Here is a 25,143-nt window from a genome sequence, read left to right on the forward strand (position 1 = left end):
AGAGCACCTTGGAGGGCTGCTCACTATCTTGGGCCCTGATGTAGCCCCTCTCGCAGGAACTGTGGGTCTCGGAAGAATTCCTGGGCCACTTTGTTCCTTCATATAGACAGGTCTCTGGAAGCCCTCCACGCCCCGCCCCCAGCCATGAGGGCCCGTGCTGGTGGCCCATGCTGTCCCCAGCAGATACGCTGTGCCGGAGGAACTAGCTGGGCCTCAGGCCATCCACCGGAGCCTTTCCTCTCAGGGAAAGAAGGTTGGCCTGCATTCAGACCTGCGGGGAGTGCTTGGAAATCTGGAAAGCTCAGAGCAGTGCAAGCTGGTGGTGCGGATCAATTTATTATCTCGATATTCTGAGGCCCAGTCCCAAAGAATTGCTGCGACACGTCCTCCTCTGAGAGCTGTCGTCTTGGCCTCCTGACCGATTCCATGTTGAGTTGTCCTCTCAAGAATCACCCTGGCTGTGTTCCATTCCCTTCTGCAATAGTTTCCATAGACCTCTGCTGTTTATCTGGATGTGTCCACTTCTTTGTGTATTACTTTACTTTTTTTTTTATATGTAAATTTATTTATTTATTTATGTGGCTGCATTGGGTCTTCGTTGCTGTGCGTGGGCTCTCTAGTTGCGGCGAGCGGGGGCTACTCTTAGTTTGCAGTGCACAGGCTTCTCATTGCGGTGGCTTCTCTTGTTGCGGAGCACGGGCTCTAGGCATGCGGGCCTCAGTAGTTGAGGCTCACGGGCTCTAGAGTGCAGGATCAGTAGTTGTGGCACAGGGCTTAGTTGCTCTGTGGTATGTGGAATCTTCCCGGACCAGGGCTCGAACCCGTGTTCCCTGCATTGGCAGGCGGATTCTTAACTGCTCTGCCATCAGGGAAGCCCTGTGTTTCTTTTCTTGATCTTATGAACACCTCTTTCAAGTAGAGTCATCTGTGTCAGGTAACATTCTTGTTAAGTCATAATAATATATATTGAGTTTTCACTGCGTGAACAGGTGATATTCTTTAAACCAGTCGGTCTCAATTGGTCTCACTTATCTGGCCTAAGGGTAAACACTGTCCCCTTTTTACACAAAAGGATTTGGGGGCATTTGTCTTCCTGTAGGACAGTAGTTCTCAACCAGGGCCAGTTCTACCCTCCAGAGGACATTGGCAATGTCTGGAGGCATCTTGGGTTGTCACAACACGCTGGTAATTAATTATATTACAGCGCACTGGACGGCCCTGCACAACCAAGAGTCACCTGGCTCTGACGTCAACTGTGCTGAGGTTGAGAAACACTGTTTTATGGTTTGAAAAAAGTGAGGATAATTTTACCCAAACAGAAGAACAACAAAAAATCCTTCCTGGGCATTCTTCTGGCAGCTGCCTGCTTTTTCTAATTCTCGAAATGCAGATAACCACATATACGCAGATGGACACGTGCGTAAAATTCAGTATCCAGACACCAAGTCTTCCCCTCCCAAGTCCTCAGGAAAACCCCAGAGTGTTTTTTGGCATCTGGCATTTTTAAGAAGGTACAAGCTTGCATTGGTGCCTCTCAATTAGGGGCAACTAACCCTCCCCTCTCCCACCCTGTGCACCACCCAAGGGACATTTGGCAACGTCTGAGACAGTGGCACGCCTTGGGGAGAGGGTGCTACTGGCACCGAGTAGGTAATGGCTGGGGATGGTTGTTAAGCATCCTACAACATACAGGACAGTCTTCTACACGACAGAGAATTATCTGGCCCTGCATAAGAGAAGTGCCAACGTTTCTGTAGCAAGAAACCCTACTTTGAAACTGGTTCTTGATTTCCAAGGCTTGTAAGAGCATCATTTCTAAATTGAGAAATAGAAGCCAGGTGGATGTGTGAGAGAGAGCTGGGAATAGAGAAGCTGGGTTTCTCGAAGGTGAGGCTGTGATGTTAATGAAAAGTTTCTACCTCCTTGGTGACACTGGTAACAAACCAGGTCCCAGTGTCTGGCAGTATACTGGCAAATTCCACACCAGTTCATCCCTGGTGAAAACTTTCAGGTCTCAAATAAAATCGGTTTGAGCTTGAGCGGGAAGTTTGTGGGTTTTTACTTCTGAATAGGAACTGGCCACCTGAGCTGAGGAAAGTTGAATGTATGGAGTGAAGCAGCCAAAGAAATGGGCGTCTGTCTCAGGCCCATGGTTTTGGTCCCGTCTGGCCTCGCTGTGTAATGCCACTCAATAGCCCTCTGGTACTCATGCACACCTAGAATCTGGGGAGATGCTTTTATGAGCCTTTCTGAGGAACTGAGGTGGGTAGAGGAACCCAGTAGTGAGATCTAGGCTCAAAAGTTCACTTGTCATTGTGGTGTGTTTGGGTGACATTAATTTCCAGGCCTAACCTTCTAACTGGTTTCCTGATAATTCTTGTGGCTGGGCTATGTGGAGATTTGAGAGTGTAACTAGGGGTAGATCTGGCAGTTGCCTGGAATGCTGGCCTGATTTTTTTTTTTTTTTTTTGCCTGAAAGAAGGGAGAGAGTTTAAACTGAAAGATTGGTTCCGTCCGAGCTAGGAGGGAAATTCATGACCGTCATATCCCGTAGCTTTGACGTTTGTTGGATACTCGCTAGGCTCCGGGTTTGTGTCTAGGAGGAAAGATCGAGCTTCCTGGGAAAGGCATGGGGTGGGGGTATGACGGGGGGCCCAGGACCCCAACGTGTTGGAGTAAGCAGTAGCCGGGGAAATGTCCGATGTCCCCAGATACTGCCTGCTCTGACCTTTTTTTTTTTTTTGGCTGCATCAGGTCTTAGTTGTGGCACACGGGGTCTTCGTTGAGGCGTGCAGGATCTTCCACTGCGGCGCGGGCTCCTCTCTAGTTGTGGCATGTGGGCTTTCTCCCTCTAGTTGTGGCACGAGGGCTCCAGAGCCCGTGGGCTCTGTAGTTGCGGCACGCCGGCTCTCTCACTGAAGCACGTGAGCTCAGTAGTTCTGGTGCACGGGCTTGGTTGTCCCGTGGCACGTCTTAGTTCCCCGACCAGGGATCGAACCTGTGTCCCCTGCATTGGAAGGAGAATTCTTTACCACTGGGCCACCAGGGAAGTCCCTCTGACCTATTTTTTAAACTTCATTTTATGGGATCATGCTTTTGATTTCCCAGTAAAGTTCTTGGCCTGCTAAGTAGTGGACATGGAGTGATCTTAGGATACAAAAATCTGGAATTTGTAACCCCTTAGTCTCAGCACGAATCAAAGTGTGGAACCTGTGAGCCGGGAGCGACAGGTGTCAGGCGAGATCTGGTGGTGGGGGTGGTCCCTGGCCCAGACCCTTGAGCTGAGCAGCTGCAGGCTAACCTCCGGAAGACCTTCTGCCTCGGGACAGCAGACCTGGGAAGGGCCTTTGGCCATTGCCATGTCCACGTGCGATGGGAACTAGGTTAAGTCCACTCTTACAGGAAGCCACTCTGCTGACTCATTTTGTAGGAAGACCCTTGACCTAGCGGTGTCCCTGTGGGACCTTGGACAGAGATGATCCTGTCCTGCTCCGTCAGTATTCTGTCCCCAGCTTGCTGGGTGGAGTAACCAGCCCTGTGTTTTAGGCTGCACTGTGGAGCTACAGAAGAGATTTGAGACTGCCCTTCCCGAAGGGAGCCAAGGGGCCTCTTTAAACTCCACCACTTCCCAGGCCTGTCTGTAAAACCAGGTTAACCCGACCTCCTGGGCAGGACCCGCTGTTTGCAATCAGGGAGGCGCCCTGTAACCAAGCAGCATCCTGCATACTCTTGTTATTAACATACCAGGACCAAGGGGTCATCATATTCTGTTTCTGCTGCCCGTGACTGCAGTACATCAGACCTGAAGTTCACCTCTGACTCAGAATCCTGTGTGTAGTAAAGAGCAGTTTATCAAAGAGGGCCCGTGGGAGCTAATCGCCCTGCTTATCTGGGTATGTTTTGAGGCAAAGCTGTAGGATACTTAATTATATTCCGTGTGCCACTTAATAACAGCCTCTGTTTGGTTTCAGAAATTGAAGGCTGTCACAGTTTTGCGACCCCAGAACTGTCACTGACTTAGCAAGTGAAGTAAGGAAATGGTGCTATTTACCCACCCACCACCCATCCACCCAGCCTCCCTCCGGAGCCAACATCCAAGCAAGCGCTTAGTGCCTTTGGGGGCCTGAGCTCTCCGCCCGCCTGTCAAGTGTCCATCTGGGCATCTCTTTGCTTCTTTCCTCAGAAGACAAACTGACAGGCTTTGACCGGGCCCCTCAGGCCTGCCATTTGCCTCTGGTGTGCGTGTCCCATGGCCTTTGACCCTGGGATGTGGGCCACAGTTAGTTCTGCCCTGGCCTCTGTCTCAGCCCTCTCCACTTTGTTGCCAGTATTTTGAAACGGATCCAATCTGGGGAAAGTTAGTTTTTAATTTGGGGCGTGCAGCCAACTTCTTCCGTAGAATTTCAGAGGCATCTGCACATTTTGACACTGCAGGGCTGCCGTGGGCCGCGGAGTGGCAGAGGAAAGTCAGATTGTCTTCTATTTCTGGTTTTCGAGGTCACGGTGGGGGGTGGGGTGAGGTTTCTGAGGTTTAAGGAGGGTTTGATGCTGGAGCCTTCCAGCCACTGGAGGGGTGAGCAGGCCTATTGAGGCATCTTTAACCCCTGTGCTCAAACCGTCCTGGCTTTTAAGTGCCTAGGGAAGTGTCAGGGGCGATTTTTTCTGGTTCTTTTTTAAAGCTGTCCCTGGAAAGCTGAGGAAGGGTGTATCAGACTGTGGAGCAGCCGGTTCCTCTCTTCTCCCCTCCTCTCTGCACCCCCCTCCTTCCTCCTCCTCTTCTCCTTCTTTCTCTTCCCCACCCCCCCACCCAAACTTTTTCTCTCCCCGCCCCTCTCCCCAGGGCTGGATTTGCAGCCACTTCTCTCGAGCACTGCAGTTTGGGTCCAATTCTGCTCATTTCCTGTTAAGCAGTAACCAGGGCTCCACAAACTCAGGCTCTCAGAGGATGGCCTCGTCTTCCTTTTCCACTCAGCTCCTAGAAGAACCTGCTGACTGGGCCCGAGAGGGGGCTCACGCGGAGACTCCCAACCACAGCAGGAAAATAGATGTGCGATTTCCTCTGAAGGACCTGACTCAGCATCAGCCGTGGCCGCCCTGGGAAGAGCCGCTGCCTGGATGCTCAGATTTCCGCACCTGGGCATTAAACCCCTCCAGCGGTACCACGCCCGCCCGGGCTGTCACGGCCCAGTGACGTGAGCTGCCCCCCGGGAGGGGGTGGGCGGTGAGGAGGACAGTTGGTCGCTGTCCCAGGAACTCAGTAAAGGTTAGCTGGACGGAGTTTGCCCCACATCGTAGGTCATGAGAGCGCAAAAGCGGGGCGGCCGTGTGGGCGCACCTAGAGAAGACAGGGCTGGGGTCTGCTGAGGGGAGCGTCCCCCGCCGACCTGGGGTGCGGTTCCAGCTCCAACCTGGCATTCAGAACCTTCTGGAGCCCCCGCCCTGGTCGCGGCTTTCAATCCCACCCTCCCCCTCGCAGCCAGCACGCCCCAGTCCAACAGGTCTGCTCAGGCTCATACCTTCCCTCCTCCTTCCCCACCCCAGCCCAGGTCTCCCTGTCCACTTCCTGTTTGCCCTCAGAGCCCTGCGTGTATCTTCCTGTATCCTTGCCATCTCCTGGGTCCCCCTCCCAAAAATATTTCTCCACCCTCCCTGGTGGTCTCCTGCCCACGTGCCACACACCCAGCACATCCTCACACCCAGTGTGCTTTTCTTCTCATTGGGTGTGAGCTCCTGAGGGAGCAGGCTTGCCTGGCGGCTGGTGACAGGCCCGGGTCCCCACGGGTCGTGGCTTGCTGGCCAAGTAGTCAGAAATGGTGGACTCCTTCTCAGAGCGGGAATGGGGCTGTCCGGTGCCAGTGGCGGTGCCCATGCGAAGCCAGGTGGCTGGCAAGGCCGTGGAGGCCTCGGTCAGGAACAGGTCCGACTGGTTTAAAGAATAAGAAATCAAAGCTTAGAGGTTGTTCCCTTTGGCTTAGGATCTGTCTTGAGGGCTCCAGGCCGAGGGACCGGCGCTTGACTGGGCCAGAGCGGCCCAACCTGTGTCACGGGCAGTCTCTGTCATTTCAACCCCGCAGCCAGGCCTGAACTTAACTGGAGGTGCCCAGCCTGCTGGGAAAAGGAGTTCCCTGGCTCCACTTTCCCCAGGCCTCACCACTCTGGCCTCAGAAGCCTGCTCTCTGCCCCTGGACTTCTGACCTCTTAGACTTGACCGGCGTTAGCCCGGGTCCTGTGTGCAGCCCCTCCCTGGCTTCCACACCTGGCCGCCCTTCTGCCTCTTCTCCTGTGTCCTGAGTCAGCTGGCCAGCTCTCTCACCCCCTCCTCCGCTTTGCCCCGTTGGTTCCCCCTGTGGGCTTGCCACCCTGCCTCTGGGCCTTCTCCCTCCAGGACCTGAGGGACCTCCCTGGCACCTGCCACTGCTCGTGCACCTGTTCTCCAGATCTTTGTCCCCAGTCATGGCACTCCCAGCCACCCTCTAGATGGTGGTCCCTGCCCATCTGGCTGGTACTGGAAATGCAACAAGCTCGTAGGCCCAGTGCACCTGAGGCCAGCCTCCTCACCTGCGGGCCGTAACTTTCCCTGTCCACACCCTGGGGCCCAGGGAGCCCCGCCACCTTCCCCGAGGTGCTGTGTCCATCACACCAGCTCCTGGGCCTGCAGTAAATACCTGGAACCAACCACCTAGCCTGTGACTAGAATCAGTTAGTTAACTTGACTTTCAAATAGACTCACTTTTTAAATTTATTTTAAAAGGGATCTTGATGTTATTTCTTACTCTAAGTCATAGTAACTGGATCACAAGATACAACAGAAACAAAGCAATGTAGTTGATTCCTCCTGGATTCCTTACCTCGGAGGCTGGGGTCTGGTCCCTCTTTTTTTTTTTTTTTTTGCGGTACGCAGGCCTCTCACTGCTGTGGCCCCTCCTGTTGAGGAGCACAGGCTCTGGACACGCAGGCCCAGTGGCCATGGCTCACGGGCCCAGCTGCTCCGTGGCATGTGGGATCTTCCCGGACTGGGGCACGAACCCGTGTCCCCTGCATTGGCAGGCGGACTCTCAACCACTGCGCCACCAGAGAAGCCCTGGTCCCTCTTATTAAAGAGTCGCTGAAACAATAAGTGCCCACGAGGGACTTCTTGGCCATCCAGTGGTTATGACTCTGCACTTTCACTGAAGGGGGGCATGGGTTCGATCCCTGCTCAGGGAACTAAGATTCCACATGCCACGTGGCATGGCCAAAAAATAAAAAGCCAAAAAAAAAATTAAAAAAAAAAAAGTGCCCACTGGAAAGTTTTTCCTTGCCAGAATGAGGGGTACTGAAAGAGCGTCGCGGTGGGAATAACTTTCTCACTTGTCCCTGGGTTACCTCTTCTCTTGTCACCCCCTCCCCTGCCCCTCATCGTCTTCCCGTGGAGCCAGGAAATCCTGCAGACTTGAATTAAGGCTCAGAAGAGAGAGCTTTGGGGTGAGGGTGCATTTCCCAAGTGCCTGGGGAGAGGCCCGACAGTAAGTGGCACCGTTCAGTCTGTGTATTTAGTCCCCCGACACCACCTTGGCCGATAATTCAGATGTCTTTGGCCAGCACACCTCAATCCAGTCCCACTTTCTCTAAAGTGGAGCAGCTGACTGATGGTTTTTCCTCTGTCATTTTGGGTCTCGGCCCCAGGAGTGAGAGGAGACTTAGGACGCCCCCGGGGAAGGAAACTGGGAACTTTATCACTCCCGAGGTCCCCTCCTCATCTTCTGCCAGCTGCCTCCCCAGGATGAGGCCCCTCGGCTGCCTCTGGGCAGGCACGCAGGCAGGCAGGCAGGTGTCCATCAGCTTGATGGCCTCAGGTCATCAGAGCCATGATTGTCTGAAGTCGGGCGGGCAGCCCTGGCCCTTCAGGGTCAGCCTTTGTCCAGAAGAGGGCGGCGAGCGCACGGGGACAAGGGCGGGATTTCTCCGTCCCCTAACCCTAACCTCCTGGCCTAGGGTTGTCCTTCATCTCCTCTCCCTGGGGTGTTTCCTCCAAGGTTGAGAATCCTTGCTGTCCCGCCAAGTCAGCATTTCACCCTTGAGGAGTCTTGGAGCTGCTGCAGCTCCCCACTGATTGCCCCAATACAGTTGTGTGTGCTGCCCTCAGAGGTTGGCTCTGAGGTTCGTCTTTTGCCCCCAGGCTTGATGCGTTTACTTCACGGCTGAGAAGCCTTAGGTGTTTCTCCTGGGCTCTCTTGGAAGTTCCACATCACCATTCCTTTCCCGCCAGTGGACTCAAGGGTAGCTGAGCACTCTCAGCACTCTCTCCGCTTTGCTTCAGAGTATCCCATGCCCTTGGCCTCGGCCCAGGGTGGGCAGGAGGCACCGGTCGGCCAAGTCCCTCTGCCGCCTCCAGACTGTCAGGATTAGGAGGCTTCTGTGGGAAGTTGTGCAGATGGGGGCGCATTGGGGACCCGGGAGTCCGGGTGTGCTGGTTCCGGGGAGTGGGGAGGAGGACCTTTTGCCCGGTCTCAGTCCAGGTGTCCTCTCAGCTCTCAGCAGAGCCTGGAGGAGAGTCCACCGCCGTCTAGGGGAGTTTGCACTCAGCTAGTTCCCCGCACCAGGCAGTGCCAGTGCGTCGTAAAGGGCACGTCCCTTTTCAGGCACTTGAGTTTGTGTTAAAATGTCTCATCTGTAGAGAGAGAGGTGAAGAATGGCCAGCCGTTAGCCAAGCGCCCACAAGAGCTTGAGTAAACACGAGCAGCACAGTTAGAGTCGAAGGCCCCTCCCCGATACATCACTGCACACGAATCTACCGCTAAAAAGTCTGCAGCTTTGTTTTGCAAGTTTACACCTCTTAAAAATGGTGTCACATGGCAGCTTTTTTGGCCTGCTCTTTTCGCTCAGCACCGCCGGGGCGCTTCGTCCACACTGAGCGTGTGGCTCGAGTTTTTTGCTTCCACAGCTCCCTGCTGTCCTTTGTGTGCGGACAGCGACTTGTCCTCCCTCCGCTGGCAGTGGGCATTTAGGACGTTGCCGCGTTTTTGCTCTCGGCGTCACAGTGAGCGGTCACATGGATGTCCCCGCAGGCAAGGTCCAAGTGTTTCTCTAAACTCCTGCCCATTTAATGTGACCGTGTAGGTTTTTGAGCAGGACCAGCCTGGAGAACACCACCACCTCTTCTGTTCGCATGACCCCGGAGTCTTGATCAAAGCTGCTGGGGGTCCTGCGTCAGGGCCCTCGTCAGGGGTGACCTTTCTGCTAGGCTCCATGGTACCGCCTGAGCCAGGAAGCTGGGTGCGTGGGGCGGGGGCTCCTCAGGCACAGGGTCCGCTTGGTGGGGGCACAAGCCAGGGGGAGGACCCAGGGAGACCCACCTGATGAAATTGGGCCCACCTGGTCATCCAGGGCGATCGCTTCCACCTCCCGGTCCGTGCCTCTGTTTAAAGAAACCTTATTTAATATACATTACTGATTCATTAGCATTGGATGCACAGCCAGCAGCACCTGAACTCACCATCGGTCCGTCATTGTTGGCGGGCTTGTGTTTGCGGTTTCACCTTACTTGCCGAAATGTGTTTGTAACCCCCCCCATCAGTACTTGGGGCACCTTCGCAGGTATTCGTGAACATGCCCAGAGTGACAGAAATTTTTGAGTCTCCCAACAAGTTCATTCCCACTGAGGCAGAACAAGACTGTAAACCAGCATCCTTTCCACGGCTTGTTTAGTGATGCGTGTTTGTACCTTTGTGCTTCTTGCGGGTGTTTTCGCTCTTGGTCCCAAGCATGGAGCTGAAGTGCTGGCTAGTGTCCCAGGCACAGGAAGGCTGTGACGTGCTCACAGAGCACGTGTGAGATGAGCTCCGCTCAGGCGAGATCAGGTACTGCTGGCCGTGCGTCCAGTGCTAATGAATCAGCAGTGTATATTAAATCATTTTTCTTTCTTCTTTTTTTTTTAATATTTATTTATTTGGCTGTACCGGGTCTTAGTTGCGGCATGTGGTATCTTTAGTTGCGGCATGTGGGCTCTTAGTTGCGGCATGCATGTGGGATCTAGTTCCCTGACCAGAGATCAAACCCAGGCCCCCTGCATTGGGAGCTCGGAGTCTTAACCACTGTGCCACCAGGGAAGTCCCTAAATAAGGTTTCTTTAAACAGAAACACACATAACATGAAGTTACAGGTGATGAGTTGTGACCAGAGGCTCACAGGAGCCTAACCCCTGCGTGTCCCCAGAGCAGTGGCTCAGTATTTACTAGTTCGGCGTCTGGGCGACTTTATAGCACAGAACCACTGTGAGTAACGAGAGCTGACTATTCCTGTGGCAGGCAGAACACCACCCCCCTACCCTCCACCAAGGTGTCCCTGCCATTATCTGGAACCTGTGAATGTGTGACCTTGGCAGAAGAGACTTTGCTGGTGAGATTAAGGGCATGGACCCGGAGGTGGAACCGATGACCAGGTGGGCCCAATTTCATCATAATGGCCCTTAAAAGTGGAACCTCTCCCTGCCTAGTCAGAGGGAGACAGGACCATGGAGGAGAGAACCAGAGGGCAGGTGGCACAATAGGCCCACCTTGCTGGCTGTGAAGACGGAGGACGAGGCCACAAGCCAAGGAGTGCGGCCGCCTCTAGGAGCAGAAAAGGCGGGAAAGCTCTAGAGCTCCCAGAAAGGGACATAGCCCTGCCAACACCTTGGTCTTCGCTGGGGAGAGCCATGTTGGACTTATGACCTCCTTCAGATTTTTGTGCGGCTTAGGAAACGTGTTTTGAGTCACTGAGTTTGTGGTAATTCGTTACAGCAGCTGTAGGAAACTCTTACAGGTCCCTGCTGTCTTAAAGCTTTGTCTGGATAAAGGTTTTCAGCTCAGCATTGAAGAGTGTGTGTGTGCGCGTGCACGCATGCATGCGCATGTACACACGAGCACGTGTGTTTCATCCTCCCTTAGCTCTCACCTCCAACTTAACGGCTGGGGTCAAAGAGGAAATAGGAGCGATTTGCTTTGCCAAGCTGATGGATGGGTGCTGTGGGAAGAGCGGGCCTCCCACCGAGCCATCTTCGTTTTAGTGCTCCATGGAAGTCATCCCCTGGTTCTTGGAATCCCACCTTGGTGACTTACGAGCTAGTGGACTGATAGGGAATCCTCCATCGTCAACTTGAAAACCGGCTCTGTGTTCAGGTTTTACGCAAAGAGCGCTGTGGCCCGTCTAAACCTCTGGGAAATGCCACAGTGGGATTTCGACCAGCATCACTTCCCATCCACTGTAGAAAGAGGTCGGCAGTTCTTGAGCCTGATAGCATGCCTTTCTTCCCATCACGGACACTAGAGGCTTGTGCCAGGCAGCCTTCACTAATCACTCCCACACCTGCAAAGGGGACGCTTCAGAATCACATTCTGGGAGTTGGTTTCCAAGCCGGCCCTTAGCGCCTCTGTCCTCTGCATTGGTGCAGACCCCGCGTCCTCCGTCTCTGCCTTTCCTCACGTCATGTCCTTTTCTCCCATCCTTCAAAGCCAAGTCCAGGGACATCTTGTAACTCCTACCTGGTTCCCTCCCCACAAGGAGGAAGGGGCTCCTTATCTTAGGTCCTTAAGGTAGTGCCGTTTTTGTGTGAGCTTGTAGTATCTATCTCTTTTTCCCTCTACTATACCTGGCACATACAAATATCTGTTGAATGAATAAGGGCAACCTTCTCAAGTGGGGAGCTGGCCTGCTGACTTTGACCCCAGACATTCAGCCCCATCCTGCTCTGATGGAGCAGGTAAGCTCAGGGCAGGAGAGTGTCCCAGACACGCACAGTGGCTGAGCGATTGAAATAGGGCAGATACGGTGACACAGGGTCCTATGACACGCGCCCTGTACGGAGAAACCAGGGATGACTCACGAGGAGGTGACCTGGACCCTGGCTTTGAATGTGGACACGGGAGGGAGAAGGGAGAGGAGGATGCAGATTGTCCCCAGCAGGCAGCAGAGCGAAGCCCCCAGTGCTGGGGCTTCCGGGTCACTGGCCTGCCCTACTGTGTTCTTGTTCCTCGTCCGGGAGTCCGGACACCGCCTGTCTGTGGGCTCAGTCCTTCTAGGGGAGCAGAGGTTGGCCTGGGTGCGGGGGGAGGCCCTGGCTACTAGACCATCATCATCAGATGGAGAGAGATTTGAATATGCTTACGGCTCCTAGCTCAGCAAGTGGCAGCACCAGACACGTCACACGGTGACAGCGGAGAAGCAAGGACGAGGGCAGGGCTGCTTTACTCCTGGAAAAATCAACATAAAAAGGCATTGCTGAGGGAATTCCCTGGCGGTCCAGTGGTTGAGAATCTGCCTTCCACTGCAGGGGACGCGGGTTCCATCCCTGGCCGGGGAACTAAGATCCCACAGGCTGCAGGGCAACTAAACCTGCATGCCACAACTAGAGAAGCCCGTGCGCCACAACTAGAGAAAAGCCCCGCAGTGAAGAGCCTGTACACACAATGGAGACCCAGCGACCTGTGTCATCATGGGTCGTCATCAGCACCCAGTTTTACAGTTGAGGAAACAGAGGCTCAGAGGGGTCCACATTCTTGTTAAGTGACAGTGCGGTGACAGAGCCGGATCCAGTCCCCATGCTGTGGTCCACACCCCCACTGCTCCCCTGCGACCCCAGCCCTGCCTCAGGACCTCTTGGGCAAACCCTTGTTTTGGCCTGTTACTGACACACCTGACTGGCGGTGTTCTCCCCTGGGCTCCTAAGGGCGAGGTCTGCGTTATCTCAGCAAATACTGATTGCCCATCACCTATTGGGCGTCAGGCCCCCTGCTGCTCTACTAGCCCCATCACAGCAGCTGGCAGCCAACGGGAAGTCAGTGTTTGGGGACAGGGTGTGTTTGGGTGGGGAGGCAAGGCTCTCCCAGGAGCTGTTGCTGGAATGAAGGTGAGCTGTGGCGGAGGAGACGGCCCCTGAGAACTGCTCTTCTCTGTCTGTGATCTAGGGCGGGGTCCCTGGGAACCCCTCAGTCGGGTGCTCACCCACCACTGGGGTAGTTACAGGCAGTAACATCAGGGAGCGTGTGCGCCAGGCCTGATGTGCGTCCTGAGAAGGAGAAGGCCCACCCCCTCTGCCACTGCAGGATGGATCGCAGCCGGGGACAGGAGCGGCGGCTCTGGTGCCCACCTGGCCCCAGCAGGCCCCTGTTGATCTCCTCATCTGTGTGCTGAGATTCCTTCCAGTTCAGGGTTTCCAGGACTGACTCTGCAGGTTAGAAGGGCAGGTGCCCCTGGACAAATAGGGTGGGGGTCAGGAAGAGGAGCGGCCGTGCAGGGTGACAGGGTGCCGGCATCTAACACGTGGCCTAGGGTCGCAGTGCCCGTCGCTAAACTTCAGAGGGGCTGGTCCGCTGTGCCGAGAGGGGCGGATGGCGTCACCTCCTCTGGCTTGCCGTGTGCTGTCCTGGGATCATGACCCACCCGGGTGCTTCTGGTAGCCACGCCTGAAGAAACTGGTCTCAGTGGCCCTGAGTCACCTGGTGTCGCCGCCCTGGAGTGACAGGCGAGCCGTGGAGCCAGGTGAGGGTATGTTCCTCAGCGCCCACTCAGAGCTTCTTCCTGGAGCTCTCTCGGAGGAGCGCCCAGGCCGAGCTCTGCCCTCCCCGAGAGGCCGCCCCCGATGATCCTTGGAGAACCTAGATGTGCGGCCCCTACGGCTCCAGCCCGGCCCATTTGGGGGCCATTTCCCTCTGGCCTTCAGAGCCTGCTTGCTTGTCAGCCTTCCTTTCCCGTGTCCTGTCCTCCCAAACTGCAGGCACGTGCCTTTCACAGGGAGCGCGGTCCTCTGGATGCAGGCCAGCCTGGGCCCAGCTTGCTCAGATTTTGTTCCTTTGCAAACTTTCCCTTCACCTTCTGGTGAGGGGGCCAGCTGTGGGCAGACCCTGGGTGGAGAGTGGGGAATTAGACTGGCAGCCCCCAGGCAGAGTGCCGCCTAACTTGAACTTCCCATAAGCGACGCAAAGGAAAGTTGGGGATTCAGGGGTAGGGGGTGCTGTCATCCGGCCGGCTCCTGGGTCCGCAGCCCTCCCAGTGCTTAGCCACTATGGAATGGCGCCATGAGGTCAGACCCCTGTGAGGTCGTTCCTTCCTCCCATGGGGCGCTAAGTATCGACTAAGCACTTCCTAGTCTCAGACACCGTTCCGAGTGCAGGTACAGCAGTGCTGGGGTCACTCACTTGGAGTTCACAGTCCAGTGGGAGGAGGGCTGTAAACAAAAAAGAGGGGCTTGAGAGAAGGATGAGTGACGGGTGGGTCGGGGGAGCGGGGAACCAGATGGACAGGACCCAACCACGGGAAAGTCTGGGGCAGAAGGGACAGCAGGGCAGAGGCTCTGACGTGGGGTGAGGTGGGTGCCTTTGTGGAGCCTGGTCCAAGGTGAGGTCCAGAGGGGGCGGGGGTTCTGGCCTCAATGGAGGAGGTGCCATTAGTGTGCTGGGAGAGGTGGCCAGTGGCCAGGTCACTCCCACCTGGGTAAGGAGGCGGGTGATGGAGAATCAGGAGGGCTTCCTCGAAGAGGTGGCTTCACATTAGTTAAGTGTCTCAGAATGGAAGTGGTCGCAGAGATGGGGGGATAGCATCTGTGTTCTAAGGAGGTCGGGGCCCTGGGCTTTTAGATCGTTCTGTCACCTTAGCTTGGTGCTGTTGGGGTACACGTGGCCCTCCGTGAGACTCGTGACCTGGTGCCTACAGCCTCTTATGTAGTAGGCTGTGGTGATGGTGTTGGATACAGGGTCTGTTCCGGTGCTTTCTGGAGGCCGCACAGCTGTGCGCCTCGCAGGGTTTCCAAGTCCCGTTTCCTGTCTCTTCCTGAAGGGCTGCTCTTGCGTCAGCTCTGCCATTGACAAAAGGTGAGTTTGCAGGACACCTCATTTACTCTCCTGTGGGGACAGAAGTTTGCTGTGCTGCCCTGAGAGGGGATTTGCGGGCGGTAGCTCCCCAACCGCACAGCCCGGCACAGCACGCGGTCAGTGGTGCGGAGCGGGCGCGGCAGGACTCGGGAATTTATTACCTCATTTGTTTGTGGATTGGGTGTTTCTTTTTATGAGTTTTCATCTGAAATTGATTTTCCTGGTTGTGTGACATGCAGCCTTCCTGCCTTGTCCCCGAGATGAGAAATTAAAATGCATGAGGCCGGTTTATACCCAGGCTTCTCAGCTCTGGCAAGAGTTCCAGATGAGATTTGTTCCTAAGAGATGAGCCTCAAGCAATTGCTGGCCTCTCGGTCGTTGGGTAAAAACCCTCGGCACAGCCTGGGGTGCCGGCTGGGATCAGGCCCCCCTGAGAGCCCCTGTTCAGCGGGCTTGTTCCCTCCCTGTGTCCTGGAGGAGGCAAAGTCCTGAGCCCACACCCCAGTCTGCCGCCCAGATTCCTCAGCCAGGCCCTGAGGCTTTGGCCCTCACCTCCCCCGATAACATTTGGGGCAGGGCCCGTCTGCTTCTCCCCCACATGAGCTGCATCATGTCCTGCGCAGGGGTCTGTGTGTGACTGGTGTCCTCCTCCCTGAGCAGCTCCCGGTCCGGGGTGCCACTGGTATTCATAGAAAGCTCTGTGCTATTCCAGGGGCTGTGGCCTCATGCCACCCTGGAGTGGTGGGTATCGTGTGAGAGACTGGAGTTCCAGAAGGCTCAGGGCAGAGTCGGCCCTCCAACGCACGCCTTCCGCCTCCAGGCTCGTGCACTTGGTGTGGTGTAGGGTGTCATCCTGGGTGGTTGTCCCCCACTGTCACTGTCCAGGAACAGCTGTGGTCCTCTTGACCGCCTGCTCCCAGGGGCTGCGATGTGGCCTCACACTTGCTGGGACGCTTCCCCAGCCAAGCGGGAGGGGTGGGATTTGCGGCCGGATCCTGAGGGCTGGGCCTTGTCTCCACAGCACCCTGACTGCCCTGGCCAGTCTTTGAAAATGAGGAAGCAACGCAGGGAGATGCAGGGCAGCCTCCAGAGCAAGGTGGTTTAAGACTTTGGGCACCCAGTTACCCCTCCTGTATGGCTTGGTCTCACACACACACTACACTACACTACACTGCCTGGCCCTGGGAAAGGCGGGTCGCCTCCTGGGGTGTTAGTTGCTCCATTTATAAGGTGGAGATAACTGCCCAGAGGCTGCAGCTGGGCCAGATGGGTGCTGGAGGTCCCCAATGGCTCTATCTCTTCCTTTTGGGGCTCCATCCCTTCCTCAAGGTTGACAGAAGGGCTGGCAAGGCCGCGGGTCCAAGGAACAATGCAGTCTCTGCTGCGTTTCATAGAAACATTAAAAGATGCACATTCTGCGGTCCCTTCTCCCCTCCAGCAGTCCTACCTCCTCCCACAAGCCAGAAGTGCTTCAATTTGAAGCCTGCTTTCCACACCTGTCCCAGCACCCAGCAGGGCTCACTTCCTCCCCCAGACTCTGCCAGATGACCTGGGGAACTGGTTAACCATGAATGGAAGCAGGGAACACTTCTTGTTAAGTGCTTCTGCTTTCTTGTGGAGGAACTCGGCATTTTAATGGGAATCCCAGGACCAACCATCATTAGAGTCGAGCCCGGGCTAACGCTCTGGGCCGGGGGGTTGGTCCCCAGAGGAAGTGCCCACCCCTCCACAGCGCACCGGGAGGGCACTCAGGCCTGTGGCTTCTGGCCAGACAGGCTGCGAGGGGAAACACTGGCCAGCCTGGGCCCTTGTGGCCGACACTCAGCTGAGCTCCACATGGAGGTCGGGCCAGGCAGGGAGTGAGTTCTTTGTCACCCCATCTCCAAGGACGGCTGGGTCACCTCGGGGTGAGGGAGGCATTTTCCTCAAACAGGGCTGAGGCAACAGGAAAGGCACCGCACAGCCACCCGTGTCTGCCCAGCCCCTCACTCCTCCTCCAACTTTGGGTCCTTCTGAGCTGCCACTCCTCTGCGAGGCCAGGAGAGGACCCCCCAAAAGTAAGGGGCCTGAGTGCTTGGTCAGATGCACTGGGCTGGGTGATGGCGGAAAGCAAGACACACGGGGTCCCTGCGCTCGGAGATGAGCACGGGCGCGTGGGAAGCTAACGGGGGGTCAGGCCAGGCCTCAGCCTCCAGCCCCTGCAGGAGGAGGGGAGCAGTCCCAGGATTGCAGGAGCTGGAGAGGGCACAGACCCTGACACACAGAGGGTTCTGGACCCAGCTCTCGGGGGCTGCCGTGGGCAGGAGGCCCAGCAAGGCCGAGGGGTCCTGGGGAAAAGTGAGGAGAGTCTGAGCCAGGGCAGGGCAGGCCTGGTTTACACACAGGGGCCCTGGTGACGGATCCGGGGTGCTTAAAGCCAGTTTGAGGCCCCATCGGGAAAGCAGTGTCACAGCAGTGGGAGGTCTGGCAACTTGGTCATCAGCCTGGGGCTGAAGGGGCAGCTCTCTGGGTGTCTGCCCTGGGTGAACCTCTGGCTGCTGGTACCAGGACCCACAAAGCCTGCAGATGCAGAGGTCGGGGCTTTGAGACGATGCTGAGGCTACACCTCAATCCATCTCGGGACCGCCGTCCCCCAGCTCGTCACTGCCTTGACAGTCACTGAGCGACTGTCCCCACGTGCCATTGCTGCCTTCCCTAGTCCATTCTTTCCGACGACGGGTTCCTGCTTTGCTCCCACTGCCCGTGCCGTGTCCAGACCAGACTCTCAGATTAAGCCGGACGTGACTTTGAGGGGATTTTTCTCATGTAACGGTTTCCCCCCCTCATCTTAGCAGCATGTGGCACGCAGGGGAGCAGCCACTGGGACTCACATGGCGTTCAGCTTGCTGCCCACCAAGCCAGCCCTGGGAAGGTTTGGGCAGGGAGGCGGGAGGGGCACCACGGGGCGGGGGCAGAGAACCAGGGGGGTTCAGACTGCAAGAGGCTAGCTCAGACCAGGCCCCCTGGCCAGTCTCCTCTCCACAGAGACAGCCAAACGCTTCCCCCGCCACCACCTGGGGGACCCTGCAGCTGGCTTGTGCCTGCAGCCTCGGGGACCTGAGGGGTTCTGCTTCTGAGCCAGTATCTCAGCTGCTGGCCTCAGGCCAGAGGTGCCGTCCCTCCTGCTGAGAGAACACCTTGGGCTTCAAAGCCGCTGTTTTTGTGCTGCCAGAACTGGGTTCCAGATACACCCCGACACACTGCTGTGTGGAGGGGCGTCTGTGGGTCTGTGTCTGCCCCTTGGGGCCAGACCTGGTGGTCGTGGTGCCCAACTGGGGGTTTTCACGGGAGAAGTAACTTCAGAAGCCTTTTCCTGCTTGATTATTTCCACTGCTCCCGTTCACAGAGCTGCTTTTTAAAACCACGTAGCTTTGATCCCTAGGAGGAGAGGAAGTGTGTGCCCGGAGGCATGAAGGGTACCAGCAAACCGGGAAAATTCCAGAATTCCGGGTATGCTGAAGGAAGTTCTGACTTGTCAGGACACTTCCCTCTGCGGAGCTTGACAAAGCGGGTGGTGACTTATTCTCCATCAGCTCACAGATATTTACTAAAGACCCGCCACAGATGAAAGCTCTCCTGCTGCCAGAGCCCTCAGGCTTCCTGCTGGCCCGCCTCCTTGGGCTGAGGAGTTGGGTATGAATAGTGTTTCTGTGGCCTCTGCTTCAGTGGCACCTCTCCCTCATCCCTTAGGGCGGTGGCCCGGCCCCACACCTTGTGGCCTTTACTCTCAGAGCCACGTGGGATCCAAGCTGCCTGGAGTCCAAGTGCCGCCCCCGTCGGCAAGCATGTCGTACTCACAAGGGCCCAGGCTCTGGAAATCATCCCGACACGGGGGCCACTGGAGGTTTCTGGGCAGGGACGGACAGGAGGCTTCAGCGTGGCAGTGCACCGTGCACGTTACCTCCCCAGAAGCACCCTTGGCTCGCCTTTCCAGAAAGGGCGTCAGTTAGCCAAAGAGTGCACCCTCTGGTGTGTCTGCCAGCAGCTCTGAGTCAGGGGCCCAGGGCCCAAGCAGAGAAAGGAGACTCGAGAAAGCCAGCGGCTTCGTGTGTCGGCCGGGTAGCAGGCCATCCTGGGCTCTGCCCGTGTCGTGGGCTCTCCAAGTCATGAGACAGAAGACCATAAAGGAAACTAGAAGGGGCTGCTCTGAGGTGTTTGGCAAGCGGCTCCCAAGTGTTGGGAGGCCAGCAGGAAGGGGAGTAGCAATTGGAAGGGATGTAGAGGTGAATGAGTCCATCCCTGTGTCGCTCCCTCCCGTCCCTGTGCCGTCCTCCCCGTTCAGGAATTTCTTAGCCCTGCCCAGGAGTCATTGCAGTTGCCTCCCGGGACCTCCCACGTTTGGGCATTCTGCACACAGGCAGTCTGCCTCCTCCCCACAGCCTCGGAGGCCCCGTGCCCTTTTGGCAGATCCTGCATTGCGGGGAGCAGTGAGGGACGGACCGACCAGTCCAACAGCTCTGGGCGCAGCTCCCAGCTTCTCCACTTTCAGCTCGCAGCCTTGCTGTTCCACCTCTTACCCCGGGGGTTTCCTCATCTGTAGAATGGGTGTGCAGGTCCCTGCATTGTCATTGCAGAGGGGTGACAATCAATGGCAGGATGTATGCAAAGCGCCCGCACAGTGCCTGGCACGTGGAGGATCAGGAATGGCAGCCCCTGTGCCCCTGAGCCTGGGTCTCACCCAGAACACCATGTGCCTGCCTGGCCAGGCTCTGCCTGCTGGAACCCTGCCCTTTGAGGTCCAGCTTGGACAGCACTGGCCCCCGCAGCTCACCCAGCCAGGAGCATGTTTGGCGTGTTTAAACCTCCCTTGCAGCTCTTATCACTGTGTCTCTGTTGTTCTTATCTCCCTCGCCAGAGGGGCGCTCCTCAAAGCCAGCACAGCCTCTGCCCTGGCAGCGGGTAGCGGGCCTGCCCACCCCCTCCCGACGGTGGTCGCTAACTGGAGCCGGAAGTGCTCACACCTGACAACCTTGGGTCACAGCGCCTCAGCCACAGGGCATTCACTGGCCCAGACCCGAGGATGGCCGGAACGGGACCGCATAGCAGGGCGGCTGGGCCTGGACCCCAAGGCTCTTTCACCCCCATCGCTTTTTCTTTTCTTTTTTAAATTTTATTTTTATAAATTTATTTATTTGTTTATTTTTGGCTGCGTTGGGTCTTCATTGCTGCGTGCAGGCTTTCTCTAGTTGCGGCGAGCGGGGGCTACCCTTCGTTGTGGTGCACGGGCTTCTCATTGTGGTGGCTTCTCTTGTTGCAGAGCGTGGGCTCTAGGCACGTGGCCTCAGTAGTTGTGGCACGTGGGCTCAGTAGTTGTGGCTCGCGGGCTCTAGAGCGCAGGCTCAGTAGTTGTGGTGCACGGGCTTAGTTGCTCCGTGGCATGTGAGATCTTCCCAGACCAGGGCTCAAACCTGTGTCCCCTGCGTTGGCAGGCGGGTTCTTAACTCCTGTGCACCACCAGGGAAGTCCTTCCATGCCTTTTAGTCCAACTCTCCAGCCAGTGCCCGAGAGCAGCTGCCCCCAACGCGTGCCCCCTCCGCCTGGCGCTGGGCTCCTCACTGATGAGGAGGGAGGGAGAGGCGGGGGCTGCTCTGTTGTAGCACGGGGTGGGGGCAGGGAGAAGTTAGCCAGGCGGAGGGCAGAAGGGGAGTTGGGGGAGTTGGGAGAGGATGGGGACCTCCGCTGTTAACCTGGAGCGTGGCAAGCGGCCCCACAGAGCATATCGGCTGGACGAGGCGCGAGGGTGCTGAGCAGGACGTGCAGAGCATCCATCCTGCGTTGCGAGGCCCTGAGCAGCCCTGCTCTTCTCTCTCCCGGCTCCTCTGTGCCAGCCTCCTCCTGCTGCTCTTTTTACTTAAGCTCTTAATTCGTCAAAGTGGATCGTCTGCCCCGGTCACCGAGCCTGCAGATCGGCTGTTTATTTTCCATATCATATTGATCAGGTTTCCCCGCTGAGATGACTCAATTACAAGGCCTCCCGTTGGTGCAGGATTCGAGCTTCCGCTGCCCCTGAGGGGCCACTGCAGCGTGCCTGCCTGGTCTGGGGCAGCCGTTCGTCCCCACGTCCCTCCCTGGGGGAAAGAAGGTTCTCCTGCCTTCCTGTTCTCTGCTCGACTCCTGGAGCGGCTGTCCTGCCGGCTCTTGGCATACAATGTCTTGTGTTTTCAGATTGTTCCACTGCGCGTTCTTTGTTTCTCTCCCGCGTGTCAGATTCCTCGCTCCTCTCCAAACATGGCCAAGGCTAGAAGGCTGAAGAACGCCAGTCCTTGAGAGAACAGCCCCTTCTCCGAGTGGTCTTTATTATGAGTGCCCACGGGTGCCTTGCATGGGTGGAGGTCGTGTAGGTGCTCAGGGATGAAGCCCCATCTCCGTTCCAAGTTCGCTCAGTTTCCAGGTGCCTGGGGCAGGTGTCCTCAGACCACACGGCTCCACTGCTTCTCTGTGTGAGAGCCTGAAGTGGGTGCCCTCTGCCTGTCGCAGTCACTTGGGGGTCGTGTCGTCGTAAATCTGACCATTCAGAGTCCAGGTGGGAGCTGGGCTGGGGCCGTCGCTGGCGGAGCAGTCCGAATGGGTCAGCACACGGGGAAGCGAACAGGTTGGGGTCCTTCCACTTTCTGGCTGGTAGTAACCACCTCTGCAGTCTAAGCTGCAGTTTGAACTGAGGGGGACCTGGAGCTGGAGCCCTGGAGGCGCCTGCAGGCTGAATTGCAAGCAGGGCACGCTCCTCTCAGAGGTTAGAAATAATATAAGGGCAGTAACATAGGTCAGACCAAACATACGGTGGGGGGTTGGCTCATGCAGTTTCCCGGAGAGGTACCGCCAGAGGGACAGGCTGCAGAGGGAGCCTCCTGCGGGGCAGAGGTGTGCAGTCCCTGGTGGGTCGTGCGCAGGCCAGCAATACCTCGATAGAGCCGCCATCACAGGGTACGGACAGACACAGGAAGGCCCGCGCTCAGAGGGTCACAGAGCAGCAGTCACTCAGCAGTCCCACCTGGTGGCTGGTCTCAGAACCACTCGTGGACCTTTTTTCCAGACAGCTGCCCGGCCTCCTCAGAAAGGACCCTGTTCTGGGCCTTCATGGGACTCACGGTCCCTGAGCGCCCTGCCAGGGCGGAAGTGAAGCCAGGCGTGCAGGTGGGGAGCCAGGCTGAGATCTGAGAGGCCCGTGTGACGGGCAACAGCGAGTTCATCTCCGAAGGCCGCTGCCAGCTTTGGCCGAGCGCAGCCTCTCCACAGCGACCCCTCAGCCCTGGCTGTCACCTGGCGGGGGTGGCTGGGGCCGTGGCTTGGCCTGGGCCCCACGTTCCCCCAGGGAGGCACCCATATGGGTTTCACAGTGGCAGCCAGTGTGGGCCCACTGCTGGTGACTCAGGCTCCCACCCAGCTGGGCAGGCCCAGGAGGCCATGATTTCCACACCGCCGTGGTCACGGCCCTGCCGGAGAGTGGGCAGCGCTCACCCACCCCCTCTGCTGCCTCCCCCACCCCGGGGGGGGTGCCTTGGCTGACGGGGCCAGCCCCTCTGCACTGCGGGCCGGAGTGGGGGGTGGGGGGGCGGCAGCTGCAGAGAGAAGAGTGGGCTTCAGCCCGCGGGGCCCCTGCCAGGGCTGCGCCTCAGTTTCCTCTCCCGCAGCCGGGGAACACCGTCAGTTGTGGGGAGTGCTGGATGCAGACGCTACACGTGAAGGTGTTACTTCCATGGCGGTGCTGCTGCTCTTGCCGGCCCCGAAAAGGTGTGTGCGGGGTCCCCGAGCAGGACTGAGCGGCAGAGTCCTGGCCTCCCACACAGATGGGGCACTCCCCGCCCTCCGGCCTCCTCCTGGGGGCTCCCCAGGCCCCTCCTCTGGAGCACAGCCCAGCACTCAGCACAGCCTCCCTTTGCTGATGCTCTTGCTGTGGTTGGCATGTGGCTTGCTTTTTCCCACTTTTCCCTTTTGGCCTTTTGTCATCCTTTCATCCACTTGTGCCAGTTCCGGACTGTGGGCCTTGGAGAGAAGGGACCTGGGGCAAATCAGCCTGAGGGACTGGAGCTTGGAGCTCCCAGGTGGGGGTAGGGCGAGGAGACTGGTAGGGACCCAGATGTTCCCAGCACAGCCCCCCAGGTGCCAGAGCAAGGAGGCCCCACATGGGAGCTGTCAGAGGGCTCCCAGGGAAGATGGGGAGGTGACACTCCTGGAGGGCCTGGAAGAGGCTGTGGGGTCTGCCTGTGCCCTCTCCCCTCAGAGAAAGGATGTAGTCCCCGCCAGCAGGGGCTGCTCCCTGGGGGCGCCCATGTCCCCTGTACTGAGCAGGCCCTCGGCCCGGAAAGTGTGGTTTTTGAGCCCCAGCACTTCAGCTACCCTTTCAGTTCACCAGAAGTGTCTTGTCTCACATCAGACACCTAACTCATTTCCCTCTGGCAACCACTGAATTTGAGAACGTCCTGTTTTACCATAATCAAAAGAAGTGAAACTGCCCCATGAAATAAAGTATAACACCCCAGAAACACCTAGGAGAGACCAGGGTCTTTCCTTATAAAGTCAAAAATGGGAGGGCAGCCCCTGCCTGCCCTTGGAGGTCCCCCAGATACTGGTGCATGGTGGAGGGGCCCTGAGCCAGCCCTGCTTCCTTTCTGTGCCCCATCCCCTCCTGGGCTCCCGGGGTGCAGCTGCCATGAGAACACTGACTTGCAGGGGCATGCAGCTCCCCCCAGACTCCCCTTGACCCCCGGGGGGAGAGGCAGGGATAAAGGCCTATAGGCTAGGTCTGCCCTACAGTTCTGTGGTTCCCCTGGAGAACCAAGATGCGTGGGGAAAGTAACAGCAGTCATCGGTGTGGGCAGCATGGGTGTCGCAGGAGTAACCCAGAGCACACACTTGCACACAGCAGCCTACGGCAGCCTGGCCACAGCTTGGTGAGTGCACACCTGTCACCCCATTTTACAGAGGTGAAAACTGAGGCCCAGTGAAGCTGATGGCCCAAGACCACACAGGTTAGGGTTAGGGTTAGGGTGCCTTCAGGAGCCCCGGGAGCGGTCCTGACAAGTGGGCAAAGACTGCTGCTGGCCACCAGGAAATTGTGTGTGTGTTTGTGTGTGTTCACACCCGTGCACGCAAGAAGTGACTTCTGGGCACCACAGTTGGCCCGTGTGGGGCAGGTCTTCCCTCCCACTCGGCGCTTGTCCCATGGCAGTCCTCATGTTCATTTGGCCTCAGGACCTGTTCGCCTCTCAGAGGTGCCCCTGGCGCGTGCAGACCCTTGGTCCCCGAGAGTCCTTTGCAGAGAGGCAGGAGTTCAGTGGGAAAGGGAGGCCACAGTTCCCTGAGCAAAGGGGCTTCCGTGAGCCTTGGCGTCTCGCTGAACCACAGCAGCCCCGTCCGGGTGTGGGCCCCGCGGCCCTGTGAGGGGGGCCTGGACAGTCTGCACAACTCCGCAGGGGTGGGGGACCCTCTTGGGGGCTGCGGAGCTGCCAGCGCAGCCTGACCGGGTGGGCGCAGCCAGGGTAGGCTTCCGGCCGGAGGAGCCCCCGGCCCTGGGTTTGCAGGAGTATGTGGGTTTGGAGCAGGAGCTCGTTTGGCTCCCCGTTTTGCCATTGGCTGCCACGTTCAGCATCCCTGGGAAGCCGTCGTGGATGCCTGAGCCCTCGCCCTCCTCCTCTGAGGCTCACACTCTCTTCCCTCCTTTCGTTCCCCAGCTGGTCAGTGAGAAGGTCGGAGGGGCTGAAGGGACCAAGCTGGACGATGACTTCAAAGAGATGGAGAAGGTAACAGGAGAGGGATGCCTGTCTAACGCTGGCAGTGTTACCAGCCCCCATAGGCCCCGGCCCTGGCACCCGGGGGGAGGCGAGACCTACCGGAAGGGTCTAGGCGCGTCGCAGGCCTCCCCCTAGCCCAGAGCAGGCAGTGGCGGGGGCACAGCACAGCCAACAGCAAGGAGGCAGGGAGGCGAGGCGGCCCCCAGAAGCAGCGGGCAGTTCTTGCGTGGGCTCTGAGGCGGTTGGGGAACTGGGACCAGGGCAAGGGCTGTCCAGGTGCTCCTGGTTTGGCCTCAGACGCCCTGATGGTTTCAAAACCCTACACGTGGACTCCCTTTACAGAAGGTGGATGTTACCAGCAAGGCCGTGACAGAAGTGTTGGCCAGAACCATCGAGTATCTGCAGCCCAACCCAGGTAGGGCACCAGCCAGCTGCAAGGGGTCTGCCCCCAGCTCCTCGGGTCTCTTGTCAGTCCAGAATCTTCTGGTTACCGGAGCATGAAGAAGCAGTGCGTGGGCCCACAGAACTGAAATGCCCAGGGCTAGGCAGGT

General features: G+C 57.5%; 1 protein-coding gene across 10 annotated transcripts in view; it reads left to right on the top strand.

The window, feature by feature from the left end:
• Positions 1-25,143, top strand: part of SH3GL1 (SH3 domain containing GRB2 like 1, endophilin A2) — a 32,251-nt gene that overhangs the window by 2,005 nt on the left and 5,103 nt on the right. For 6 of the 10 annotated variants that reach the window (XM_073803412.1, XM_019947123.3, XM_019947117.3 and 3 more), the window contains exons 2-3: positions 24,533-24,601; positions 24,935-25,007. In XM_073803412.1, coding sequence (XP_073659513.1) covers positions 24,533-24,601; positions 24,935-25,007 — 142 coding nt within the window. Of the gene's footprint in view, positions 1-22,492; positions 22,593-24,532; positions 24,602-24,934; positions 25,008-25,143 lie in introns of those variants that run through there. The other 4 variants (XM_073803415.1, XM_073803417.1, XM_073803416.1 and 1 more) reach the window with 3 other exon arrangements.

Source organism: Tursiops truncatus, chromosome 3, assembly GCF_011762595.2.
Source record: "Tursiops truncatus isolate mTurTru1 chromosome 3, mTurTru1.mat.Y, whole genome shotgun sequence".
NCBI lineage: Eukaryota > Metazoa > Chordata > Mammalia > Artiodactyla > Delphinidae > Tursiops > Tursiops truncatus.